Genomic DNA, 14,563 nt, shown 5'->3' on the forward strand with positions numbered 1-14,563 from the left:
GACCAGTCTCTGATCCTCTGAAATGCTACTCCCCATCCTTCCCGTCTCTGAAAATCTTTTCTCTGAGTGATTTCCCTCCTCTCCCTGATTCCTTTGCCACACTGGATCCAACACATGGAAACAGCCAAAGAACTGCAGCATCTGTGCTGGGATGAAGTTGGAGAAAGAGCAGCTGGAATGTAGAGGCTGGAGGAGGGAATTGTGAATGACCCCAGAGGATTGACTGCTCAGCTTTCAATCAGAAATCAGATTGTTCCATGGAGGCCTGGAGGCCTGGTTATGATAAATAACCAGACAAACTCATAATTGGTAAACCAGAAATGCACCCTGGAGAGCAAAAACACATGATTTGACTCCACTGTTCTCCTCAGTCAGTCAATTTGAAAGTCAGTCAGTTTATTAGTGAGTGTTTATTAAAGACAAAAAGGAGACTGTTTCTATCCCAGAGGAGACTCCAAATCAGGAAGTGAGGACAAATTCCATTGTACACATGAGAATTGGAGTCAGATACCCTTAAACAGATAAACATAGGAAATATATATATATATATATATTAGGAGTATTTTAAGTTCTTACTATTATATGGCAAGCACTGTTCTAAGTGCTGAATATCTGGCGGAAGCTTTTGCTGCACTCGTTTGCAGGAGTGGCTGGTTCCAGTGGAAAAGGTCTTTTAACTGAGGGGAGGGATGGAGTCGTGAGCAGAAGAGGGAAAGGACATTAGAGGGACAGTGAAACATCTTGTAACCCCAAAAGTCTTTGAGAGGGAAGTATAGGAATGGAGCTGGAACTCCAATATGGAGGTGACTCCCTCCATCACGTGAAGGCTGCCGGGTTGGGGGAGATTTGGGGAATGAATTCCTCGAGGATTCCAATGAGATCTATTGTGAAATTCATTCAGGGACTAGGGCAAATCCACTGCGAAATCTCCAGACACCACGGGGCTCAAACTTAAGTGCCATGGGGACATTATGAGGACACCAACCAATGTCATGTGAATGGCATAAATTGGGTTTTACCGGCCACCTGTCAAAACCTGATTATCTTGTATCTGTCCCAGCATTTAGTACAGTGCTTGACACGTTGTAAGCACTTAATATAATCAAAATAATAATTATTGTTATTATAATCCTCTTAGAAAAGAGCAGAGTGCTCTTTCTCAGAAATAATCTGAGAAAACATTGCACCACCGCACTCAATTCACCACAAGAGTGCACTATGTCCCAATGAAGACTCATTTCTTCCTGATTCACAGGATGTCTTTTTTGGCCAAAATGTTACATATATATATATATATTTACCATTACTTCATCCCTCAGTGCCACTGGGAGAGGATACAACAGAGCAGAGATCAGTTGATCATGTTCTTGCCTCCCGGCTCTGTACTTGTGATCTTGTTGGTTTTGGGTGAGTAAAATGCCTGCTGACCTTTGTGGGTTTTTTTGGTCATTGTCTATTTGTCCTTGTCTTTTATGCTTTTGGGGTTTTTAGTTTTTTAGTGTCTTCTATGCTTTTAGTGTTTTTAGTGTCACCAATCCTGCCCACAAGACACACATATTAATTGATCGTGAGACATGAGAGCAGGGGTTCTGTCAAATTCCTACCTGTTTACGTTTTTCCCAGCACTTAGTACAGTGCTCTGCACAGAGTAAGCTCGTAATAAATACCACTGTTTTTACTGAAAACGGTTGTTTTTTGATTTTTCCAGCTCAGGTTAGTTTCTAATCTCGAGGATCCTATTTTATGAGTGTCTAATTCCTCCCAATCCATTGTGTTTCAGGGAGGACGGATGGAGACTCGGTGAACCAGACGGAAGGTCATGTAGCACTCGTTGAAGGGACAGCACTCTCTCTCAACTGCACTTACAAAATTGGAGGCTCTACCCCTTATGTCTTCTGGTATGTTCAGTTTCCTGGGGAAGGCCTTCAGTTCCTCCTAAACGCCATGTCTGGGAGAGAAGAGGGGAAAAGTGAGAATGGATTTCATGCCAAACTCAATAAGACTGAGACGTCTTTCCACCTGAGGAAGCAAGCCATCACCGTGGGAGACTCGGCTGTGTACTACTGTGCTGTGAGTGACACAGAGATGGGAGCCTCAGGGGGAGCTGTACACAAACCCCTGACAGAATCAGCAGTGACACGGAGTTTGGGCAGAGGTGGATGTGGAGTGAAGTACTCACGCCTGCTCTGGGGCTGTCTCCATGGAGATAGGAAACTCCTAGCCCTGCTAGTCCCACAGAAAATGGCTGGGCTTGTCTCCAGTCTGCACATTTCTTTTCCTATATTCACCTCTCCTGCTCTTTCTGTCCTACAACACCCTCATCTCTTCCTCTCTCTCAGTCAGGCTGATGCACATGACATGGCCAGGGGATGGAAAAGGCTGCAGGATTTTGTGACCAGTGGCCACCTGCATGTGGGATTTCCATGAAGATATGGACCAAAGTCCATGATCCTCTCAAATGCCCCATCCCATCCTTTCCTTCTCTGAAAATGTTTTCTCTGGAAGATTTTCCTCCTCTCCATGAATCCTTCACACCATTGGCTCCAACACATGGAAATAACCCAAGTACTGTAGCATCTATGCTACTGAAGCAAACTTGTTCTCAACTGCACTTATGATATCAGCGTCTCTTTGCCTTATCTCTTCTGGTACATCCAGTTTCCCAGTGAAGGCCATCAGCTCCTCCTTAAAGGCACATCTGGGGAAGAACAGGAGGAAAGTAGGAACGATTTTCATGGCAAACTCAATAAGACTGAGAAGTAGTTCCATCTGAGGAAGCAAGCCCTTGCCCCGAGAGACTTGGCTGTGTATTACTGTACTCCAAATGACACAGTGATAGGAGCTGCAGCGGGAGCTGTCTTACCTGCCACCTGCCATTACCTGGTTACCTTGTATCTATCCCAGCGCGTAGTACAGTGATTGACACATAGTAAGCGCTTAACAAATATCAAAGTGTTTTTGTTATTATTATTATAATCTTCTTAGAAAAGAGCAGAGTGCATTCTCTAGAAATGGCCTGTGAAACCATTGCACAGTGCTCAGCTCTTAGAACAGTGCTTGGCACATAGTAAGTGCTTAACAAACAACATCATCATCATCACCACCTCAGTAGATTTACCACAAGAGGGCATTATCTCCCAGTAAAGACCTATTTCTTCCGGATTTTCATGTCTGATGTCAACCAACGTGTAATTTTTTTTTACCTTTACCTCTTCCTTGGGTGTCACTGAGAGAGGATACTGAGAGCGCAGAGAACAGTTGACCATGGTCTTCCCTCCAGATTTTTTAATTGTGATCTTGTTACTCTTGGGTGAGTAAAATGCCTACTGACTCTTGGTTGTGCATTGTCTATTTGTCCTTGTCCTTTATTCTGTCAGTGGGGTTTTTTTTTTGCTCCTGATAAGTATGTCTCCAGTCCTCCCCACAAGGCATACTTATATTAGTTGATGGTGAGGGCTGAGAGTCGGGTCTGTGTCTCGTACCTACTCGTTTAATTTTTCTCAGTTCTTAATATAATGTTCTACAAACAATAAGTGCTTAATAATTACTATCGCTGCTATTGAAATGGTTGTTTTTTGCTTTGACCAGCTCAGGTTAGTTTCTAATCTTCGAGCATCCTGTTATATGCGTGTCCAATTCCTCCCAATGTGTTTCAGAGAAGACGAATGGAGATTCAGTGGATCAGACAAAAGGCCACATAGCCCTCGCTGAAGAGAAAACACTGACTCTTAACTGCACTTATGAAACTACCTACTCTTCTCCTTATCTCTTCTGGTACGTTCAGTATCCTGGGGATGGACCTCAGCTCCTTCTGAAAGCCATATCTGAGGAAGAACAGGGGGAAGGTGGGAATGGATTCCATGCCAAAATCAATAAGAGTGCGACATCTTTCCACCTGAGGAAGCAAGCTGTGGCCCTGGAAGACTCGGCTGTGTACTACTGTGCTGTGAGTGACACAGTGACAGGGGATGTAGGGGGAGCTGTACTCAAAACTCCTGACAGACCCAGTAGCAATGTGGAGACTGGGCAGTGCTCGAAGTGAAGTTTCCTTCTCTCCCTCAGCTGCTGACACACATCTACTCTGGGGCTGCTTGCATGGAGATAGGAAACTCCGGGTCCTGATGGTCCATCAGAGACCAGCTGGGGTTTTCCTCAGTCTGCACATTTCTTTTCCTGCATTTTCCTCCCATGCTCTTTCTGTCCTTCAGTACCTCAATCCCTTCCTCTGTTAATAAGGCTGATGCACATGACATGGCCAGTGGATGGAAAAGGCTGCAGGATTCTGTGACCAGTGACCACCTGCATGTGGGATTTCCAGGAAGATAAGGACAAAAGTCTCTGATCCTTTGAGATGCTACTCCCCACCCTTCCCTTCTCTGAAATCTTTTTCTCTGGGCAATTTCCCTCCTCTCCTTGGTTCCTTTGCAATACCGGATCAACATGTGGAAATAGCCAAAGAACTGTAACATCTGTGCTGGGATGAAGTCAGAGAAAGTGCAGCTGGAACATAGAGGCTGGAGTAGGGAACTGTGAATAACCCCAAAGGATTAAATGCTCAGCTTCCAAACAGAAACCAGATTGCTCCACAGAGGCCAGGATAGACCCCTCAGTAACCAGACAAACCTCATAATTGGCAAACAGCAAATACATTCTGGAGAGCAAAACCACACAATTTTACCCCACTGTTCTAATCAACCTCATATCCCTCATGTTCTCCCTATGGCAAACCTGCTTGCTGGTTCCTCACACACATCTCTCTGGCTTCCTGTTTTCTGCTAGGGAAGCAGTGTGTCCTAGTGGGAAGAGCAAGGGTCTGGGAGTCAGAGGACATCTGTCCTATTTCCTGCTCTGCCACTTGTCTATGTCGCCTTGTGCAAGTCAATTCACTTCTCAATGCCTCAGTTACTTCATCTGTAAAATGGGGATTAAGATTGTGTGCCCCATTTGGGACAGGGACTGTGTCCAATCTGATCAGCTTGTATCCACCTCAGAGCGTAGAACAGTGCTTGGCACATAGTAAGTGCTTAACAAGTACCCAAATTATAACTAATAGTAGTACCGTAATGGCAGATACTAAGCGCTTACCAAATGCCATTAAAAAGATGAAAAAAACCACAGCCTGGGAGTTAGAAGACCTGGGTTCGAACCCCAGTTTTGTCACTTGTCTGCTGTGTGACGTTGGGCAAGTCACTTCATTTCCCTGTAATTCGGTTCCCTAATCTGTGATGTGGAGATTCAATTCCTGTTCTCCCTCCTACTTAGACCATGAGTCCCATTTTGGCCTTGATTATTTTGTATCTAGTAAAGCGCTTCACACATTGTAAGGGCTTAACCAATACCACTGTCATCATTATTGTTCCGCAAAGACTATTTCTATCACTGGAATTAGCTTAGGATCAGAACCCAAGTCCTTCTGACTCCTAGGCCTGTGCTGTATCCATTAGGCCACGCTGCTTCTCTGATGATACCACTGATGTTGGTGTTGACGGTGGTATTTTTCCAAATGCTGAGTCGAGTGCTCTGCAAACCCTCGAAACTCAGTAGAGCCAATCGGGTTTCTAAGCAGAAGATGGCAGTGTTTCCATTTCCCCTTAAGCACCAGGAACAGCTCATGCTAAAACTGAATCTGCCGGTTTGAGCATATGCCTGGGAGGATGCTGCTTGCCTGTGATTGGCTGTGCAGTCAAGTTAGGAACCCCCTGCCTATCCGAGGCAGAAGGAGAAACAGGAATGTCCAGGAGAGGGAATCGGCTCCTTGGACTGGGGAGACTGGTCAGCGTCCCAGGGACAAGAACCGAGTCTTCAGTTGCCCCGGCCGTGGGAGGAGGATGGAGAAGCCCCTGGGAGCCTTGTTACTGATCTTAGGGCTCCAGTTGGGCTGTGAGTTTGGGGGTTTGTGGGGATGGAATGGGGATCCCCGAGGAAATGCTCCCCTCAAGGCCGAGGGAGGGAGAGAGCAGGTCTCAGTGAGGCTCAGCGGCTTTTTCCCGGGAGTGGTGGTGGAGAGGGGGGAGCTTTGTGAGAAGTTGGGATTTTTGGAAATTGTCAAGCTGATGAGTGTCTTCTGTGTCTTTCATTGTCTCTCTGACAGGGGTGAGCGGCCTGGACGAGGTTGAGCAAACTCCTCCATCCCTGACCATCCAAGAGGGGGAGGATGGCATCATGAACTGCAGCTACAAAGCCAGCAATTTTCAAGGTTTACAATGGTACCGACAGTATGCTGGAAAAGGCCCTGAATTCCTGTTTATCCTGTGGTTAAATGGAGATAATAAAAAGGAAGGAAGATTGACAGCCAACCTCAGGACTGAAGGAAGTGTCAGCTCCCTGCTCATCAGGGACTCCCACCTCGAAGACTCAGCCTCTTATCTCTGTGCTGTGGAGACACAGTGATCTCCAGACACCTGCAGCCTGTGTGGAAGTCCTGTCTACATCTGGGGCACCTGCTCACACTCTTCCAGTGGGGTATCCTATTGTGTGACACATAAATTGACAAGTCTTTCACTGCAAAGGAAATTAACCCATCTCCTGATATGATGAGCAGTACTCCCTGTAGACAGTCAGCCTGTCAGTCAGTCAATGATATTTATGGACCCCTTACTGCATGCAGACCACTATACCAAGTGCTTAGGAAAATACAACAGAGTTGGTAGACCCATTCCCTGACCACAATGAGCTTACAATCTAGAGGACTGTCAGTTAGTCAGCCAGCAAGCTTTGTTAAGATTCTTACACTGAGAGCTCTGCCCCAAATACCTAAAGAGAGATTGTCTCAGCCCCAGGGAAACCTCTAATCCAACAAGGAAACGAGGACAAACTCAATTCTAAAAATGTGACTGCGTGACAGAAACACAAAAACAACCAGGCAAGAAATATCTGGCAGATGATTTCAGTACACTGGCTTGCTGGAGCGACTAGTGTAACCAGCTCCTGGTGCAGTAATCCATCACTGAATTAATTGTATTTGTTGAGCACTTACTATGGGCAGAGTACTGGACTAAGCACTTGGGAGAGTATAATATACTAGAGATATTCCTTGCACACAAGGAGCTTACAGTCTAGAGAGGAAGACAGACATTAATATAAATAAATGAATCATAGATCTGTATGTAAGTGCTGTGGGGGTGAGAGTGGGGTGATTAAAAGATTCAAATCCAAGTGCAAGAGTGACACAGAAGAGAATGGGAGAAGGGGAAATAATGGCTTAGTTGAGAAAAACCTCTTGGAGGAGGCACATTCTGGGAAGGCTTTTGGGTGGAAGCCTTTTTTCCCTAGATATTCTAATGATGGGATGGATGGGTTAAGGGGAAAGAGAAAAGACAGAGAAGGAGAAGCATCTGGGGTCCACCAGAGTCTCTGAGAAAGAAAGCATCAGAATAGGGCTGGAATTCCAAGGCAGAAATTATTCTTCCCACTGGGTGCATACCGGATTCTGTTGTCTGGGGCTGCCATGTAGGGGAGATTGGGACAATGGGATCTATTGTGAACCTCATTTAGAGACAATGGAGAATCCACAGTGAAATACTTGAGCTACATGGGACTACACAACAAGAAACGCATCAACAGTCCCGTCTTTCGCAAGACTCATTGATCTAAGAGACAGACAGATCCAAACAGTGCCCTGTGGGAACTATAAGCCCTCTAAGACCCTGTTCTTTATAAAATAGCAGAGCTATAGATCAGGGCATAACATAGAACCGGTCAAGAGAAAAATAATAATAATTGCACTATCCGGTAATGCTTATTATATTCTAGGCACTCTACTAGACGCTGGAGTAGGAGCAAGATAATCAGGTCAGACACAGTCCCTGTTCCACATGGGACTCACAATCTGACATATGAGGAAACTGAGGAATGGAGAAATTAACTGATTTGCCCAAAGTCATTCAACAAACAAGTGGCTGGGGCAGAATTAGAACTCACATCCTCTGATTCCCCAAGTTTTTCTGCTGCTAGGTTTTTCTGCAATGTTTTACCAAAAGAGGGCAGTATCATACAGCAACGACACACTTTAAGAGTCATAGGATGTCTGCTGACTGCAAAAATGTTCCGTTCTTCAGCTATCATATCTTTCCTTGGGGTCTCTCGGCGAAGATACTGAGAAAGCAGAAGTCAGTGGACCATGGTCTTTGCTCCTTGGCTGGTAATTGTGGCCTTACTGGTGTTGGGTAAGTAAACGTTTGGTAATTTCTCTGATCTAGTCAGGTGAGTTTCTAACCCCAATGGATCGTGTTTTTTCTGTGTCTAATTCCGCCCCCCCCCCCAACAAACACTGTGTTGCAGGGGGAACAAATGGAGACTCGGTGAACCAGACAGAAGACCAACTGACCCTCGTTGAAGAGGCAACACTCACTATCAACTGCACTTACAAAATCAGCGTTCCACCTACTCTCTTCTGGTACGTTCAATTTCCCCGGGAAGCCCCTCGGGTTCTCCTGAGAGACACATCGGAGGAGGAGCAGAAGAAAGCCAGCAATGGTTTTCATGCAAAACACGATAGGACCACCACATCCTTCCATCTGAGGAAACAAGCCGTCAACCGGAGAGACTCGGCCGTGTACTACTGTGCTATGAAGGACACGGTGACAGGAGCTGTAGGGGGAGCTGCACGCAAACCCCTGATCCAGCAGTGATGTGGAGTCTGGGCAGAGCAATTTTTGAAGTGACCAGTGAATGAGAAATTCCTTTAAGGGGTTAGTGGCCAGGGACCATTTTTTTTTTAAATGGTATTTGTTAAGGGCCTGCTATGTACTTCCAGGCACTTCTAAGTGCTGGAGTAGATATAATTTAATCAGATTGGAACTAGTCCATGTCCCACATGGGGGTCACAGTCTTAACCCTCATTTTGCAGGTGAAGTAACTGAGGCACAGAGAAGTGAAATGGTTTGTCCAAGTTCACACGGAAGGCAAGTGGCAGAACTGGCCATTCTTCCCAGTCCATGAAGAAGAGCGACAAAACTTCTGGCCACCAGCAATACAACGCTTCGGTGTACTCTTCTCTGAAAATCTATCCTGTGGAGGAAGGTTTTCCTTCTCTACTGCCATTATTGGGTCTGATATTTCAAAATGGTGAGAAAACTGGACCATATAATAATTAAGCACTAGCTTTATGTTGGGTAGAAATAAGATTAGGTGATTGGACAACATTCCTGACCCCATGGGGTTCACGATCTAGTTTATCCTCATTTTACAAGTCAATCAATCAATTGTATTTATTGAGCATTTGCTGGACATTGTATTAAGCACTTGGGAGAGTACAAACAACAATATAACAGACACATTCCCTGCCTACAATAAGCTTACAGTCTAGAAGAGGAGACAGACATTAATAAAAATAAATTATGGATGTGTACATAAGAGCTGCGGGATTGGGGGCCAGGGAGATGAATAAAGAGAGCAAGTCAGGATGTTGAAGAAGAGAGTGGAAAAAGAGAAACTGAGGACTTAGTCAGGGAAGGCCTCTTGGAGGAGATGTGCCTAGAATATGGCTCTGAAGGTGGGGAGAGTAATTGTCAGATATGAAGAAGAAAGGCATTCCAGGCCAGAGGCAGTTTGTGGGCAAGAGGTCAGTGGGGAGATAGATGAGATTGAGGTAAAGTGAGTATGTTGGCATTAGAGGAGCAAAGTGTGCAGTAGCGAGGTGAGGTATGGGGGGCAAGGTGAATGGTTGCTTTAAAGTTTATGGTAAGGAGTTTCTGTTTGATGCAGGTGGGTGAGCAACCACTGGAGGTTGTTGAGGAGTGGGGAAAGATGAACTGTAGAAAAATGACCTGGGCAGCAGAGTGAAGTGTGGACTGGAGTGGAATGGGGAGAGACAGGAGACAGAGAGGTCAACAGGGAGGCTGACGCAGTAATCAAGATGGGATAGGATAAGTGCTAGGTTATCGCATTAGTGAATCAGTGTGGCCTAGTGGAAAAAGCGCAGGGTTGAGACTCAGAGGACCTGGATTCTAATCCCAGTTCTCCCACTTGTCTGCTATATGATCTTGGACAAGTCACTTCACTTCTCTATGCCTCAGTTTCCTCAACTGCAAAATGGGGATTCAAGACCTGTTTTCCCACATACTTAGGCTACACAACCCATTATTATCCTTATTATTAAGTGACTTACTCCAGGGAACACAGCTGACCAGTGGCAGAACTGGCAATTAGATTTCCAGTGCTTTACTCTTTCCATTAAGCCAAAGGAAACAGAAAAAAAGTCATCAAAAGGAAAAGGCTAGAAGAGAAAATTGTTAAAGAACAGGAAGACTGAGAGCTTCCAGGTACCACTGCACAACTTATTTTCTCACTGCTGATCAATCAATCAGTATATTGTATTTATTGAGCACTGTACTAAACATTTGGGAGAGGACAATATAACAGAGTTGGTAGATCCATCTCCTGCCAAAAATAAGCTTACATTCTGGGAGGAGAAAGACATTCATACAAATAAATAAATTATAGCTATTTATGCAAGAGCTCTGGGCTAAGGGAGGGCTGAATAAAAGGTTCAAATCCAAGTACAAGGGCAAGACAAGGGAGTGGGAGAAGAGGAAATGAGGGCTTAGTCGGGGAAGGTCTCTTGGAGGAGATTGTCACCCATGGCATTCAGGAACAGTTCATATCTATCTATGTATTCAATTATTTTAGACTTTTAAATGTCCTTTTCCACCATCCCATCCCTTTTAATTTCCTATTTCCAAATGACTTTTAGTCTGCCTTCCCCAAAACAGTGAGAACTCCTTGAAGACAGGAATTTTGTCTTTCGTTACTATGTACTTAGAACAGTGTTCTGCAAAGGAGGAGGAGCTCATTGAATTTATGCTTCTCAAAACAAGATGGGAGTGTTTACATCTCTGCCTGCAAATAAGGACAGCGTATGCTTCATTTGGATCTGCAGGCTTGAGGAGGTGCCTGGGAGGATGTAACTTTTCTGTGATTGTCTGTGCAGCCAGGCTGGGAAACCCCTACCTGTCTGGGGCAGAAGAAGAATCAGGAACATCCAGGACAGGGAAAAGGCCCCTTCGACTGGGGAGACTGGTCAGTCTCTCAAGGTCCAGAACTGAGTCCTCAGTGACCCCGACGGCTGAGGGAGGATGAAGAAGCCCTTGGTAGCCTCATTACTGATCCTGGGGCTTCAGCTGGGCTGTGAGTATGGAAGTTTGTGCGGGTAGAACGGGGAGCTCCAGGAAATGTTCCCCATGAGGCCGACGGAAGGAGAGAGCAGGGCTCAGGGCGGCTCAGTTGCTATTTTCTGGGAGGTCCGGGAGGGGAAAATGGGGTTTCTGGAAAATGCAAAGCTGACAAGCATCCTCTGTGTTTGCCATTGTCTCTCTGACAGGGGCGAGCGGCCAGAGTGAGGTGAAGCAGACTCCTTCATCCCTGAGCATCCGCGCGGGAGTGAACAGCACCTTGAACTGCAACTACTCAACTAAAAATTTTAATAGTTTACAGTGGTTCCGGCAATATGCTGGAAAAGGCCCTGAATCCCTTTTTATCCTGAGCTTACATGGATTTGATAAAAAGGAAGGAAGATTAACAGCCACCCTCAATACTCAAAAAGGGACTAGCTCCCTGCACATCAGGAGCTCTCACCTCGAAGACTCAGCCACATACCTCTGTGCCGTGAATGCACAGTGATCCTCAAACACCTGCAGCCTGTACAGAAACCTGCAGCTGGGGGTCCAAAACACCCACTGGGGAATCCTGCTATGTGGCCCATAATTGATGTCACCTCTGACTGAAAAGTGAAATTAACCTGCCTTTTGGTATAATGAGCAGTAATACCTGTAGCCAGTCAGCCTTTCAGTAAATTCATTTGATCACTCATTCAATTGGTCAGTTAGGAGGATTTCTCAAGAACTCTACCCCAAGACCCCTGCATCAAACACAAAAAGGAAACCGTCACTGTACCTGGGAAGCCAAGAAAGCAAAAAGAAACTTAATTCTCAAAATATGAAGGGGAGATAGACACACACACACACACCAAAAAAAAAAACCCCAACCCAAACAAACAGGAAAGGATGTAGCTGGCAAAATGTTTCTGCTTCACTTGTTTGGTAGAGTGATCATTGTAACTAGAATCCAGTGGGATAAATCTGGGGAGGCTTCTGTGAGGAGGTCATTTGTCCTAGAGGTTCAAATGAGTAAAGTGATGGTGTTGAGGCAGAAGAGGGAAAGGACATTCCAAGGATGGAACAGATCCTGGGAGCCACCACAGCTTCTAAGAGAAACATCAAAATGAGCCTGAAATAGCAAGAAGGAAGGGGTTCTTTCCACTGGGTGTGGGCTGCACTGGGGTTGGGTGAAGACACAATCTATATGGAGCTTGGGGGCTTGAATTCCTCAAGGATTCCAGTGGAATCCACTATTATCTCTGGAGTCACTGGAGAATCTAATGTGAAACCCCCAAACTACATGGGGCTGAGAGCAAGAAAACATACCACTAAGTCCATCCTCCACAAGACTCAAACCCCTAAGAACAGACTGAGGGCACTTGCTAATGTACTTTGAGGTCCATAAACCAACTTTCTCGTGTCACCAGCAATGACCCTATCCATTAGAAATGAGCAGAGATGAAGGTCTCTGCACATCTAATTATCCTGAACGCACCCCAGTGCTTAGTACATAGCTTGGCACATAATAAGCACCCAACAAATGCCATAATAATAAAAAAGAATTGATTTTGGGGAACATTCCTCCGCTTCATTGATTTCACCACAAGAGGGCACGATCATCTAGTAAAGAGCCATTTCTTTCAGATTCACAGGATGTCTGCTGTCCTTAAAATGTTGTCTCTTACTAGGATCTCATCTTCTCTGTGTGACACTGAGCGACTGCTACTGAGAGAGCAAAGAATCTCCGATCATGAACTTTATTCTCGGCACAGCGATTGTGATCTGGTTACTGTTGGGTGAGTGAAATGTCAATGAAAATTGTTGGTGTTGGCTTTGACCCGTTCAGGTTAGTTTCTCTCCCTCGTGGAGCCTGTTTGTTCCATGTCCAATTCCTCCCAATCTGTTGTATTTCAGAGGAGACGGATGGAGAGTCGGTGAACCAGAGAGAAGGCCACGTGACTCTCGTTGAAGGAGAAACGCTCATTCTCAACTGCATTTATGAATCTTCTTATTCCCCTAATTTCTTCTGGTATGTCCAGTTTCCTCAGAAAGCCCCTCGGTTCCTCCTGCGAGACATGTCAAAGGGAGAGCAGAATGGTTTTTATGCCAAACTCAATCAGACTGAGAAGTCTTTCCACTTGAGGAAACGCAGTGTCGCCTTGGAAGACTCCGCTGTGTACCACTGTGCTATGAGTGACACAGCGACCGGGGCTGCAGAGGGAGCTGTACACAAACCTCTAACAGACCCAGCAGTGACAAGGAGTCTGGGCAGTGCTGGAAATGGAGTTTTCTTCTCTCCCTCAGCCGCAGACACAAACCTGCCCTTGGTCTGTCTCCATGGAGATGGGAAAGTCCCAGCCCTGCTGGTCCAGCAGAGAATGGCTGCAATCATTGCTGAACTCAGTGATGATATTTATTGAGCCATTACCGAGGGCAGGGCATTAGAGTAGAATTTGTATATACGATCGCCACTGTGAAGGAGCTCTCATCTGTATCAGTACAGTGCCAAAGTGGGGTGTTTAGGGGGTGGGATGTACTCAACAGGAGTCACCACGGCCATACAGAGGTTTGGTGGAGGAGGCGTCAAGCTGTAACTGCTTTGGTCTGTCCCACTGATGTGAGGCCGGTTGGGATGGAGAGCCAGAGCAGGAGACATGGAGGAGAGCCCAATCTCACTGGAGTCAGCAATCAGCAGAATTCACATCCATCAGTGCATGAAGTCATGGGGCAAACTCTTCCCCATGTCCTCTCCCCCCTGACTCCATGACCTTACAAAACCTCACATCCTGTACCGGGGCAGATCATGTGACACCAGGGACTCCGCACGTGGCCGTGCAGAGCAATGGACAAGCTGAGGTCTGGTTTCAGGTCAGAGCAGAGAGACATTTCTCAGGGGGAAGAACTCCCAGCATGGCGCTCCCCACCCTGCTGTGGGCAGTCATTGCCTTCTTCTGCCTCGGTAGGGACACAGGTCTCACCCACCTCTTGAGGCCAAGGGAGATGTGGGGATAGGCAGCTGGTGTGTGTGTGTGTGTGTGTGTGTGTGTGTATGAGGGTGTGTATTTTTGTGTGAGTGAATGCCAGGTCTTTTGGATAACCTGGGTAAAGGAATGATGAAATTTCAGATTCTTTATTGTCCTGACAACTCCCCTTTGAGCCATGGGGATGGACCAATCCTGTTCTTTGTCTTTCCTGCAGGATCCAGCATGGCCCACAGCATCTCTCAGGCTCAAGCAGCAGCATCCGGGAAGGTGGGGGCCACTCTGACCCTGTCCTGCAGCTACAGCACGAGCTATCACAATTACTATTTGTACTGGTACAAACAGCCTCCTACAGGGGAAATGACTTACCTTATTTGTCAGGGTTCTAACATGAAAGAGAACACAAGAAATGGCAGATACTCTGTGTCTTTCCAGAAAACATTAAGGTCCTTCAGTCTCACCAACACGATGTTACAGGTAGGGGAC

At 46.0% G+C, this 14,563-nt stretch overlaps 2 long non-coding RNA genes and 1 gene segment (V, D, J or C); all 3 read left to right on the forward strand.

The window, feature by feature from the left end:
• The first annotated feature begins 1,322 nt into the window (after positions 1-1,322).
• LOC100087465 lies at positions 1,323-6,622 on the forward strand. Of its 3 annotated transcripts, none has more exons than XR_005660670.1 (4): positions 1,323-1,407; positions 1,781-3,310; positions 3,657-3,774; positions 6,092-6,622. It is a non-coding gene; the product is annotated as an uncharacterized LOC100087465 (long non-coding RNA). The 3 variants fall into 3 exon arrangements; XR_005660671.1 differs by lacking the exon at positions 6,092-6,622 and adding an exon at positions 3,901-3,955; XR_005660672.1 differs by lacking the exon at positions 6,092-6,622 and adding an exon at positions 3,905-3,954.
• A 1,264-nt stretch (positions 6,623-7,886) lies between these two features.
• On the forward strand, positions 7,887-8,684 carry LOC120638007. The segment is given in 2 exon segments: positions 7,887-8,165; positions 8,281-8,684. Coding segments are annotated over 2 exon segments (396 nt in total).
• A 173-nt stretch (positions 8,685-8,857) lies between these two features.
• Positions 8,858-13,288, forward strand: LOC114815954. The gene is made up of 4 exons (XR_005660669.1): positions 8,858-9,066; positions 10,931-11,127; positions 11,321-12,892; positions 13,011-13,288. It is a non-coding gene; the product is annotated as an uncharacterized LOC114815954 (long non-coding RNA).
• The last annotated feature ends 1,275 nt before the right edge of the window (positions 13,289-14,563 follow it).

The sequence above is a fragment of the Ornithorhynchus anatinus genome, chromosome 13 (assembly GCF_004115215.2).
Source record: "Ornithorhynchus anatinus isolate Pmale09 chromosome 13, mOrnAna1.pri.v4, whole genome shotgun sequence".
Classification (NCBI taxonomy): domain Eukaryota; kingdom Metazoa; phylum Chordata; class Mammalia; order Monotremata; family Ornithorhynchidae; genus Ornithorhynchus; species Ornithorhynchus anatinus.